The 12,451-nt window shown below is 38.1% G+C and overlaps 1 protein-coding gene across 1 annotated transcript; it reads left to right on the top strand.

Annotated features, from left to right (window-relative positions):
• Window positions 1-85: 85 nt before the first annotated feature.
• On the top strand, window positions 86-7,245 carry PDE12 (phosphodiesterase 12). Its single transcript, XM_081524820.1, has 3 exons — window positions 86-1,515; window positions 2,466-2,544; window positions 3,028-7,245. The coding sequence occupies exons 1-3, from the start codon at window positions 208-210 to the stop codon at window positions 3,468-3,470; spliced, it is 1,830 nt and encodes a 609-aa protein (XP_081380946.1). The 5' UTR covers window positions 86-207; the 3' UTR covers window positions 3,471-7,245.
• The last annotated feature ends 5,206 nt before the right edge of the window (window positions 7,246-12,451 follow it).

The raw sequence follows: 12,451 nt of genomic DNA, 5'->3' as shown, positions 1-12,451 counted from the left end.
CGAGAAAGGCGTGGCTATGGAAAAAAGGAGCAGGTAAGCTGCCCTGGCGAATGTGCGGGGCGGGAGCTCAGTGCGCGGTCTCTTCGCCGGCCGGAAGTTGAGGGACTGAATGGATCCCGGAACCGGCGGCTGCAGCTTCTCTGTCTCTACTTGACACTTGGCGGTTGCTCAGCCGCAGGTGTTGACAGCCCCTGGGACACCAGGTTCATGTGGAGGCTCCCAGGCGTCCGCGCCGCGCTTCGTGGGGTCCGCACGGCGGTGGAGCGGCACGGTCGGACCGAGGCGGCGTCTGAGACCTCGGTGGGCGCGATGGAGCGCGCTGTGGTGCGCTGTGTGCCTTCCGAGCCTAAGCTAAGCCTGTCATTCGCGCTGGCCGACGGCAGCCACAAGAATATGCAGCGCGACCAGAGCGAGCCGCTGGGTCGGGCTCTCAGCCGGATCGCTACCAACGCCCTTAAAGGCCACGCTAAGGCAGCCGCCGCCAAGAAGAGCAGGAAGAACCGGCCAAACGCCAACGGCGGCGTGGCCTGTGCGGGGCCGGGGCCTGAGCCGGCGGCAGCCTGCGAGCCCGTGGTGAAGTTGTACTACCGGGAGGAGGCAGTAGCCGACGACGTGCTCAATGTGGACGCCTGGCAGGACGGTGCGGTGCTGCAGATTGGCGATGTCAAGTACAAGGTGGAGCGCAACCCGCCCACCTTCACCGAGCTACAGTTGCCGCGCTACCTCATGGCCGGCTTCCCGGTGTGCCCCAAGCTCGGCGTCGAATTTGGGGATCCCACCGGCTCCCTCTTTCGCTGGTACAAGGAGACCAAACCCAGAGCGGCGGAGCCTGGGGGCGGAGGCCCCTCGTCGTCCTCTCCCTCTTCGCCCTCTCCTGGTTGGACCGAGACGGGTGTGCACCAGCGCGTCTACACCCCATCTAATGCCGACATCGGGCTACGGCTCAAGCTTCATTGCACTCCGGGCAATGGGCAGCGCTTCGGGCCAAGCCGGGAGCTGGAAAGTGTGTGTCCAGTGGAGGCTGGGCCCGGCACCTGCACCTTTGACCACCGGCATCTCTACACAAAGAAGGTGACGGACGACGCTATCATCCGCACGGTCTCCTACAACATTCTGGCTGACACATACGCCCAGACTGAGTTCTCGCGGACGGTCCTGTACCCATACTGTGCCCCTTACGCTCTGGAACTCGACTACCGCCAGAACCTTATCCAGAAGGAGCTCACGGGCTACAACGCCGACCTCATCTGTTTGCAGGAAGTTGACCGCTGCGTGTTTACAGACTGCTTGGTGCCGGCCCTCGAGGCCTTTGGGCTGGAGGGCGTGTTTCGAATCAAGCAGCATGAAGGCCTGGCCACTTTCTACAGAAAGTCCAAGTTCAGCCTCCTTAGCCAGCATGACATTGCTTTCCACGAAGCCCTGCAGTCCGACCCACTTCACAAGGAACTGCTGGAGAAACTAGCTTTGTACCCATCAGCGCAAGAAAGGGTGCTCCAGAGGTCTTCTGTCGTTCAGGTAAAGTGACTCCGCCAGTCTCTGTACATACTCGTTCTGGAAGGGGTGGGAGTGTTGATGAAACTAGACCAGATTCTCCTGAAAAGTCTTTGCTCTTGAATCTTAAGCACGTCATTTAGCCTTCATTCATTCATTGAGCAAATACTGAGTACCTGAAATGTGCCCTACACGCTTCAGGTTACCTTGAAAAAAGACATGCTTACGATTTCGTGTATTTAGCTAAATAAGATAATTTAGTAGCTAATATTTTCTTATTACTTACCAAACACTGTGGGGACACATTTTGAAGAACTTAAAATTTAAGTCTCCAGCATGTTTTACGAAGTGCTCCATAAATATTAGCTTTTAATTTTGGCTCATAGTAATCCTGCTGTTCCCGTTTTGTAGATGTTACTCTAAAACTCTGTCCATTTTTTAGGTAACTGGTTTTGTTCATATTAAGAAGAGTAGCTTCCATTTTTTGAGCACCTACTGTGTATCATGGCACCTCTGAGTAAGCTCATTTAATTGAATTCACACAATTAAATGTTCTCTTTGAAGTGGATGATATTGCCTCTTTTTCACTCGTGATGAAGCTGGTTTAGGAAAAAGAAATGTCACTTTCCAGGTCACACTGCTATAAATGGTACAGTGGGTATTCAAAGCTACTTTTGCCTGACTCCTATGCCTACACTTACACTTAAAAACAGCGTCTCCAACCTTAGTGTTACCATCTGAACTGTATTCATGCTACTTCTATATGTTGGGTTGTTATTAAACTATTATGCTGAATCCCATTCATGTAATATTCCAAAATTTAAAAGTTAAGTTTCATAATTTCGATCATACTTCATCAGCAGGGAAGGATTTGGAATAAAATGTCAGTTCATCATATAGTCTTAGATTTGAAAAAAAAAATTTTTTCACAACAGGAAATAGAAACTGAAGTCAGCATTTTCTGTTTATCTTAGGTTTCTGTTCTTCAGTCTACAAAGGACTCTTCTAAAAAGATATGTGTTGCTAATACCCATCTCTACTGGCACCCCAAAGGTAGGTTTTATTGATTTTCACAAGTGGCTTGAACATGGTAACTTAAAGTTGGTAAAAGCTGTTTTACACAAATACATCTTTTTTTGTTTTGTCAAAATACAGTTTATACACAGTGCTGTACAATGTAAGGTATATGGCATAATGACTTATGTGTATTGCAAAGTGATTATCACAATAAGGTAACATCCATAAGCTCATATAAACACCCCCAAAAAAGTTTTTTTTCCTTGTGATGAGAACTTCTGGGATTTACTCCCTTAGTAGTTTTCAAATATACCATACAGTGGTATTAAATACCATAGCCATCATGTTGTGTATTACCCAATATCATTAATCTTGACACTTGAAATTTTACCTTTTAACCACCTTGCTCCAGTTCCTCCCCACACATACAAGTATCCTGAATGTTACCCAGATACTATAATTTGTGGGTTTTTATTTTTTTTAAAGGCAGGTTAACATTAATGTTTTTTATATTCCTAGGTGGCTACATTCGTCTCATTCAAATGGCAGTAGCCTTGGCTCACATTAGACATGTCTCTTGTGATCTGTATCCCGGCATACCAGTTATATTTTGTGGGGACTTTAATAGTACTCCATCAACAGGAATGTATCACTTTGTCATCAATGGCAGCATTGCAGAGGATCATGAAGACTGGACTTCCAATGGGGAAGAGGAACGATGCAACATGTCTCTTAGCCATTTCTTCAAACTGAAAAGTGCTTGTGGTGAACCTGCTTACACAAATTACGTTGGTGGCTTTCATGGATGTCTGGATTATATTTTCACTGACTTAAATGCTTTAGAGGTTGAACAGGTGATCCCATTACCTAGTCATGAAGAAGTTACCACTCACCAAGCCTTACCTAGCGTTTCCCATCCCTCTGATCACATAGCAATTGTATGTGATTTAAAATGGAAATAGATTCGTGTCTAATAGAATTTAAGTCTGCTTTAGTAGGAGATTTAATATGAATCAGAGCTTATGTATAACTTTCAAAGAGGAAAATTAGACACTAAGGTAAATTATTCTTATCCTATTAGTTATGTTCTAGTGTCTTCATTACATGACTATCATAATGTTTGCATAATACAGTTTCTCTACGCTTTTTTTCTACACTTGGAGGAAAAACAAAAATATTTGTGGCTGGCAGGAAGAACACTGTGTACATTTTATAAGTACTTTTTTTTGCTAATTAAGAATTTTGTAAAGAAAAAAAAACCTGAATGATCTTGTAATCTTTCTATCATAACACACTTCAAATTAAATGATGTATATATAATTAGGGGGAGAGCACATACAAGTTGAAGTGAGAGGACTAAGTTCTAACACAAGGAAGGAATAACATTAGGGACTATCTCTACCTCAGTTTGGTTGGCAATTTCATACAACTTCAGAGCTTTAACGAAAAAGTACACCATTACCAATTCCTATTGGTTTTCATCTTTTATTTTTCAATTAACATAAGGTATTTTCACTGTCTTAAGTTTTAGGATTTAATTTTTAGTGTATGGCATAAAGGACATACTTACGGTCCCATCCTTACTGCAGTTTATCTTAACTTTTAGGATGCAAGCACAATTTAGTATTCAAAGTGAACAGTAACATTGTCAACTTGATCCTATTGTCTGTAACACTCTTGCCCATGGAAAATGTTCATAAATCAACAGGGTATTCGACCCTATCATATTAGGTATTAGGAGAAGAGCACAATGCATTACTTTTGAAAAACTGCCTACTGATAGGGGCTTGAAATAGTGGATGAACCACATAGTATTTCTGTGCTGCAAGTATTTTTGAAATTGTTGGTTTTTCTAAATAGGAGAAAGGGAGAGTAGTAATGGGGTTTTTGAGCATCTCTGGAATAAACTTGAGTTACAGGAAAACATTGTACATGTAATTTATATACTGTAAAAATTTTTTTAAATATGAAGGCAAATTGTTGAAAATTACAAATTATAGTTTTACTGATTAGAGTCTAGCTGCTTAGTAACGAAGCTTTTCTAACTTGGTTATCACCATACTTTATTTGTAATGCTTTAGCTGCAGCCTCATGTTCAGGATAACCATAATGTCATCTTGTATTTCTGCATTTAACTTCTAGCTTAGCTAGCTAGAGCTCACTTCAACCAGAGCTCTGATTTTCCAGTCATGAAGCCCTTTGTTCCACCTTCTTTAATCTCTAAGCCTGGTAAGAATGTTCCTCTTTTGATAGCCTGCATCTTCATATTCTGCTCACTATCCAGTGTATTGTTTACTCTTAATAATCTTGAAAGTGAGAGGGTTTTACCTGCACTTCAGATTGAACCTTGAAGTGCTTAAAAGTACTTGAAGCAAAAAATTAAGGTGGCAGTTTTTTGGAATCTTGTTTAGAAGAAGCTATGAATGAAAAATTGAAGCTACCAAATTGTGCCTTCCTAAATAGCATTTTAAAAGCATTTTAACATCAGTTTACAGATATAGAATATATTGAAGCCAGAATCTGATTCTTTTGCAGTTTTTTTTTCCGTTTAATATTTGGTTTTAATTTTGTTTCTAACAAACATATTGACAGGACTTTGACAGTAAGCTGAGAAAACAAAAAGCTGAGAAACATAAAGTGTAATATGACATCCTCATGCCCATGAGAAAAACATACAAGTCCTGTATTAATAACACTACAGCTAGCTATATTGAACTCTGGTCGCAAAAATTCTACATACTTATTAAACATCCACATCCTTATTCTTCAACTTTGGTATTTGCTGACTAGACAGTAATCACACAGGCATTTCAGAATATTAGAATATAAAGTGTTATTTTGAAGTACCATAAACTCTGGTCAAATCTCTAGTACACAGCTACTTTCTTACAGTTAATCCAAAGTTGTGCTGTCACTGTCGTGTCCCACTCTGACCCCCATGGACTGTAGCCCACCAGGCTCCTCTGTCCATGGAATTTCCCAGGCACGAATACTAGATTGGATTGCCATTTCCTTTTCCAGGGTATCTTCCTGGCCCAGGGATCAAACCTGCATCTTCATTGGTAGGTGGATTCTTTACCACTGTGCCACCTGGGAAGCCCAAAGTTAGGGACCACTAAGAAAATTGTATAAATAGCATACCAAAATGTCCTTGTATATGAGTTAGAACACAGTGTTATTTCAGAAATTTGTAAGTGTTTAAAGCCATCTCTGTGATTGAATTTTTCTATTACATTTGGGTTTTTTAGTACATGTAATTAAATATGGAAAGTCGAGCAATTCTGGTGAATCAGATTGTACTATGTAACCAGCAAGGTACAATGTACTAGCAAGAACTTGTTTTTGCTATAGGAATTAACGTTTTGAAATTTTATATTATTGATTACAAACTATAATACTTAAGAACACTATAAATACATTATTCGTGTTAAATGAATTCTTAAACAGTTGCCACTCAAACATACAAACTGGTAGTTTATAATTCTTTAGCAAACAAACCATTTCTGACTATAATGTGATGTTTTTTAAATTCTAGAAACTAAAATCAGTTTCAAATTTTCAAGAATTTTACTCATTGGTGACTTTTTGAGTCATCAAAATGTGGTTTCAGCTCAAGGTGGATCTCTGAGGAATATAACTCAAGGTAGAGAAGTCCAAAGAACGCTACTGTGGGGAAATTTCCCTGGGGGAAACTGATAGCTTTAGATCTCATATTTTCCAGCTATGAAATGCAGGCAGAAATGCCCTACAAACTAGTTTGAGACAAAACCAAAACCCATATATAATGAAAGAGAGAAGTTTGCACTATTAGTTTATTGTTAAGACCCACATGACAACTCAATAGGGAAAATCTTTTCTCTAAAAAAGAGCCAACCAGTTTTCCAAACGTAATACAAAATTTAAATCCCATTTAAACATGGGAATTTGCTGGTGGTCCAGTGGTTAGGACTCTGGTTTTCACTGCTGAGGGCCTGGGTTCTAACCCTGGTCAGGGGACTAAAATCTCACAAGCCAGGCAACAAAAAGAAAAAAAATGGAAAGCTTTGAAAATGTTAATATTTTGCTCAATATAATACTAAGGAAATGCAATTTAGATTTCATTTTGGAAAGGGAAACAATATTAAGAGGTTTAACTGATTTTGGTAATATTCAAATTCTGTTGTCCCACTTTACGAGAAAGTACATGCTTTTACATTGAAGGTTTAAGAGCTGTTATTAACTTGGGTGATTTTTGTAGTCACTAACTTCAGAATAACAAGACTACATTCTGAGATGATAATACCAAAACATTTTTTAAACTGAAGTGACATTCATGTAAGACTAACCATTTTAAAGTATGTAATTCCATTGCATTGAGTACATTCACGATGTTGTGTGGCTACCATCTGTTAACTACTTTCAAAACATTTTCATCACCCCAAAAAGAAAATTCCATACCTATTAATTTACTCTTACCCTCCAGCCCCTGGCACATACTAATCTGCTTTCTGCCTCACTGGACTTCCCTATTCTGGATATTTCATATAAATGGAATCATACGCTACATGACTTTTTGTCTGGTTTCTTTCAGCTAGCCTGTGTTCATCCATGTTGTATGCATCAGCGTTTCATTTCTTTGTATAGCGGAATAATATTTCATTGTATGGGTACACCACATTTTGTCTGTACAAATGGACATTTTGGTTGTTTCTACATTTTGGCTATTGTGAATAAGGCTTATAAACCACCTGTATACAAGTTTTGTTTCAACATCTGTTTCAGTTCTTTTGGTTATATTCCTGTGAGTAGATTGCTGGTCCATATGGCTGTTCTACTTAGAAACTTTCTGAGAAAATGCAAAAATGATCTCCAGAGCAGATGCAATGTTTTTTACATTCCCACCAGCAATACACAAGTTTCAGTTTCTCCACCTTCTCATCAACCTATGTTACTTTTTAGTCATGCAAGTGGATGTGAATTGGTATCTCTACCATTTTTAACTTGTTTAGTCTAATGATGTTGTTTCAGTCATAAACTAATCACAAGTGTATTACCCAATCTGTAATTTTCTCCTAGAGGACTCATCTTGAACAATTTTTACTTACAAGGTTGTGTCAAGCAAGCAAGATCAATCTCATTCTTTCTTTTGAAGAAATTTGGAAAAAAGTCTGGAGTATACATAAATAAGAAAAAAGAAGCCTAAGATGACCAAAAAAAAAAAAAAAAAAAAATCACTTGAAAAATGTGAGTCTACTTCAGTAAGTTCAGAGAATGAACTTGCTTTCTCATGTTGTCTTTTAAATGGTTTAGCCATGCTTCCCTGTTACCTACTGCTTTTTAAATCCCAGTTTTGGTTCACAGTAGTAGATAGCAATAATGTCTAAATATCAATTCCTGAGAAACTGCGATGGCCATTGCTGAATGTAATGTACCAAGTTTGTAATACATAATCATTAAAAAAAACCCTAAACCCTGCTTATTAAAAATCTCGTTTTGAAAAGAAAACCTTAAATTCAAGGTAGGCTTTAAACACACATTTAAAAAACAACAACACTGAGCTAATATGACACTGAAAATTTTTATATGCAAAAAACTATTTTGCAAGTTGGCCATCTTCAGTGTATCAAATCATATTGAAGCCAGATGATGAAATAGTATTTTGCATATAAATAATCTTTAAAATGTAGGCTTTAAAAATACTATATCTTTCAGCTTATTGGCTGAGGCTACCCTCAAAATAACAGCAACTGCTAGCTGGATTCATTCTATGATAAAACTCGAGGTCGTTCAAAATTGATGTTAACATTGTGTTAAGCTTTTACTCACAAATTTTGTTTGCTTTAGAAACTTCACTAGAAAACAAGCTGAATCACTAACCTCCATCTTCTGCCCATTTTGTGTTGATTGTAGGTCAAAGGTTTTATATAATGCAATCCATTCTTTGCCCAGTAACTCACTTTAATGATGTTACACTAGTGTTTTTGTAAATCTCCCTAGTGTACTTAATTATTTCTAGTTGGCATTTTTGCTGGTTTCACTTCATTTGTATTTTTACAACTGAACATGGTTCAATAGGGAATTGGATAGGCTTTATTTAGTTGGCTTTCTTGTACCAAATGAACAATATACATACTTCTAAAATAATATATTGTATTTAAACTTTATTTTTCCTATAGAGTAATTTGAAGAAATAGTGTATCTACCTAGGGATAAAATCATTTAGAGATAAAGCTGGTTTTCCTCCAAAAAGTGGAGTTAAGTAAGGTGTTTTAAATAATTAAGGCAAAGAATATTTCTGCTAAAGCTGTGGAACTTTTAAGTAGTCTAAATAATGTAATTATGTTACCCCTTTTCATATCCTTTTATTACATACCTAAAGAAATCGGGCTTTTTGCATTCTGGCTTGTGTCCTTTTCATCCTAAATGAAAGAATCCCATAATGCTTTGCTCTTCCAATACAAAATTGATCTTTCTCTCTTGAAGAGTTTTTTGTCACTGCATGTCAAGTCAATCAACAAGGACTGGCTACAAAAAGAAACCCCATACTCAACAGCAGACACTCCCCCAACCCCTATGAAATAATAATGTCTGTTTTAACTGGCTTCACTTAATGTATTTTTAAGGTTCTTTCAAGTTGTAATATTTATCAGTACTTCACTACTTTTTATGAGGAATATTCTTTGAATGGACATAACCACATTTTACCTCTTCATCAGCTGATGGATATTTGGATACCTTCTACATCTTGGCTTCTATGAGAAATACTGTACATTTGTGTTCAAGTTTCTGAATGGACAGGCTTTCATTTCTCTTGGACATGTATCTAGGAGTGGATCTGCTGGATCATACGAAGTGTTTTAACATTTTGAAGAACTGTCCGACTGCTATCCAAAGCAGTTGCAGCATTTTGTATTTCCACCAGCAATGCAAGAGGGTTTCAATTTTTCCACATCATCACTGGTATTTTACCATCTTTTAATTACAGCTATCCTAGTGAGTGGCAATTTATTGTGATTTTGATTTGCATTTCCCTGATGGCTAATAATGTTAAGCATCATTTTATGTGTTTATTGGCCATTTTTTTTTTGTCTTTGGAGCCCATTTTCAAGAGTTGATTTCCTACTGTTGATCATCCTTCTTTCAAAAAAAAAAAATCGTATCTCACCTCTCAAGGCCTATACAGAAGGCAAACCTTGCTCAGTCTGTGCTTAATATATCCCTGTTAGTAGAATGGCACTCAGCTTAAAGGGAAATACTACCATCAAAGTACTTGGTCAGTTCCTGAGAGCCAGCTCCCTGCCTGCAGATGGCAGTGTTAAGCCCCATCACACCAGTCCATTGTAACTGAAAAAGCATACCACAAGAACAGCCCAGAAATCCCTGACAAGAAGGTACCTGCCTCCACTGTCCTTTCAAAACACACAGGCAAGGACTTCCCTGGTGACTCAGTAGTAAAGAATTCTGCCAATGCAGGAGACAGGAGTTCGTTCAATCCCTGATCCAGGAAGATCCCACATGCTTCAGAGCCAACTAAGCTCTAGGCCTCAGCACCACAACTATTGAGTCTGTGTTCTAGAGCCCAGGAGCCACAACTACTGAAGCCTGTGCACCCCTAGAGCCCGTGCTGCGCAACAAGAGAAGCCACAACTGAAGAGCAGTCCCAGCAATAAGACCCAGTACAGGCGAAAAAACCCCACACAGGCATCAACTAACTCATACAGCTAATTTTTTTTACATGAGTTCAGGTTATTGCTTCTGCTACTAATTTCTCACAATCTTTGTTACTAGAATGTAACATTTTATATAGTTTGTGGGAAAAACTAAGATAAAGGGATATTTGTCCAAAAGTAACACAGTGAGAAACAAAAGCAACCAAGTAACTTTCCGTAGTAGTAACTTCCCTACCTAAATACAATGTCACAATGTATATGCTAAAAGAAATTTATCAAATAAATATATGTCTGAGCTTAAATAATTCTCAGGGGTAAATTTTAACACTAAGTCCTAATCAATTATTAATGTTCATATTAATGTAGCCTTTAAAGTAAAATATTTAGATTAATGAGATTAAAAATGTAAAGCTAGGGAATTCCCTGGAGATCCAGTGGTTGGGACTCCTTGCTTCCTCTGCAAGGGGCATGGCTTCCTCTCTGACTGGACAACTAGGATCCCACATGCCACGCATGGCGCAGCCAAAAACAAACAAAACAGAAACCAATGACATTATAAACAAGAAGTCAACAGACAAAATCAACTATACCAAAAGCTGGTTCTTTGAAAAGAGGAATAAAATTTGTTAATTTTCTAGCCAGACTGAGAAAGACAGATTACCTATCAGAAATGAAAGTGCAGACATTACTACCCAGCAAGTATCTGGAAATAATTATTACTACATGAGATAATTCTGTATATACACTAAAAAAACGATGTCTCAATAAATGAGACACTGATAATCTGGAAAATTAAAATGTTCACTAAATTATTTTCAATGAACAATACATAAGATAAAGGGGAGAAATCCATGGAAATAAATCAGCAACAAAAGAACAATATCACCACAGAAAAGCAACTGAATGACAGGTTAAGACAAGACAATGGAGAGTATCATGGACAGAAAATGGTTCTATCCTCAACTAACGCTGCCAGCCAGCTTTTAAAGGAACCACAATTCCTCTTCAGTTTCTCTGTTAACATACTTAACAATTACTAGACAGAAGACTGTATAGTCTATGGGTATAATCAATTGTTCTATGTAAGACAAAAGGGTCACAAAGACCTCTTTTTGATTAATCAACAGTTTAAAATCTGTGTCAACAGTAAGCACCGAATATAGGTACTGATCATGTCAGTAAACCACAACAGTGAAAAGTGATTTTGTAAGTCTGCATTGTTTTCAAAAAATGTTAGCACGGTGAAAGGCATTTTAGGGACTCTTTCAATTTACACTTCTTCCCAATTATTTACTCACTTCTACATGGAAAAAAAAAAAACTTCTCAATTTAATTTAAAAATAAAACCAAGAAACTACCACCAAGACTAAAGAAAAACAGTAATTTCTTGGGGTAACAATATGCCAAGTTGGCAAGTTAATGTTTTCTTTGAAAAACAAAAAGGGGACTTCCCTGATGGTCCAATGGTTAAGACTCCACACTTCCAATGCAAGGGGGTGCAGGTTCAGACTGGCCCTATTCAGGGAGCTATGATCCCACATGCTAAGCAGCACAGTCAAAAAGTAAAATAAATAAGAATAAGCAATCACATAAATCTTTATAAAGCCCATTTAGTGAAAACTAGGCAATTTTCGATTCCTAGTGCCGTCATTTCCAACAATGGTGTAGTAAGAGCTGCCATATGCTGAAAGTAAGATTATATGGATTCTCTTTATTCTGTCTTCAGAGTTCATGAAAGCACCCTTGACTTAACTTGGTTTAGCTATTTTTTTTTAATTAATACAACAGTGTTAATTTAACTATGATCCCATCACTGAACCTACTAAAGTTCTGCATCTCCTAGTTGAGCCCCATAAAACCACTCACACTATTTACCCTAGCCAAGTTTTATTCAAGAAATAAGACCTTCCTTATTCAGAGGGAAGAAGTTAGAGAAGTTAAACTTAACAACAAATGACACAAGTTTAGCATACATTTTTCCCCCAGCAACCCGTTTGACAATCACCAACTACTTTTTTCTAATTTTCTTTCGCTTTGTCCAGTTTTTTTTTTACAATGCAAAAACACACATTATTTTACAAGCATGTATTTGGTTTTGAAAATAAGATTCCAATATATAAATTTATCTAAGCCATTAAGAATCATACAAATGCAAGGTCTATAAAATATATAAATTATAGTCAAAAACCAAGTTACTCATTGGGTTACCAAGTTGAGTTCTTCGTAACTTCACAGATTAAGTTCATGAGGTACATACCTTAACGACAAAGCATTAGTCACTTTCTGCAGAAGTT

Source organism: Giraffa tippelskirchi, chromosome 9 (genome assembly GCF_054371585.1).
Source record: "Giraffa tippelskirchi isolate mGirTip1 chromosome 9, T2T-mGirTip1v1.2.pri, whole genome shotgun sequence".
Classification (NCBI taxonomy): Eukaryota; Metazoa; Chordata; class Mammalia; order Artiodactyla; family Giraffidae; genus Giraffa; species Giraffa tippelskirchi.
The sequence above is the reverse complement of the archived record's forward strand: the minus strand, read 5'-3'. Positions and strand labels throughout refer to the sequence as shown.

What these genes read in the sequence shown, in the direction of transcription:
- PDE12 (XM_081524820.1), top strand. Translation starts at nt 208, where the DNA reads ATGTGGAGGCTCCCAGGCGTCCGCGCCGCGCTTCGTGGGGTCCGCACG. An exon ending in AGAGGTCTTCTGTCGTTCAG is followed by an intron (nt 1,516 to 2,465) that starts GTAAAGTGACTC and finishes TGTTTATCTTAG; the next exon opens with GTTTCTGTTCTTCAGTCTAC. An exon ending in TCTCTACTGGCACCCCAAAG is followed by an intron (nt 2,545 to 3,027) that starts GTAGGTTTTATT and finishes TTATATTCCTAG; the next exon opens with GTGGCTACATTCGTCTCATT.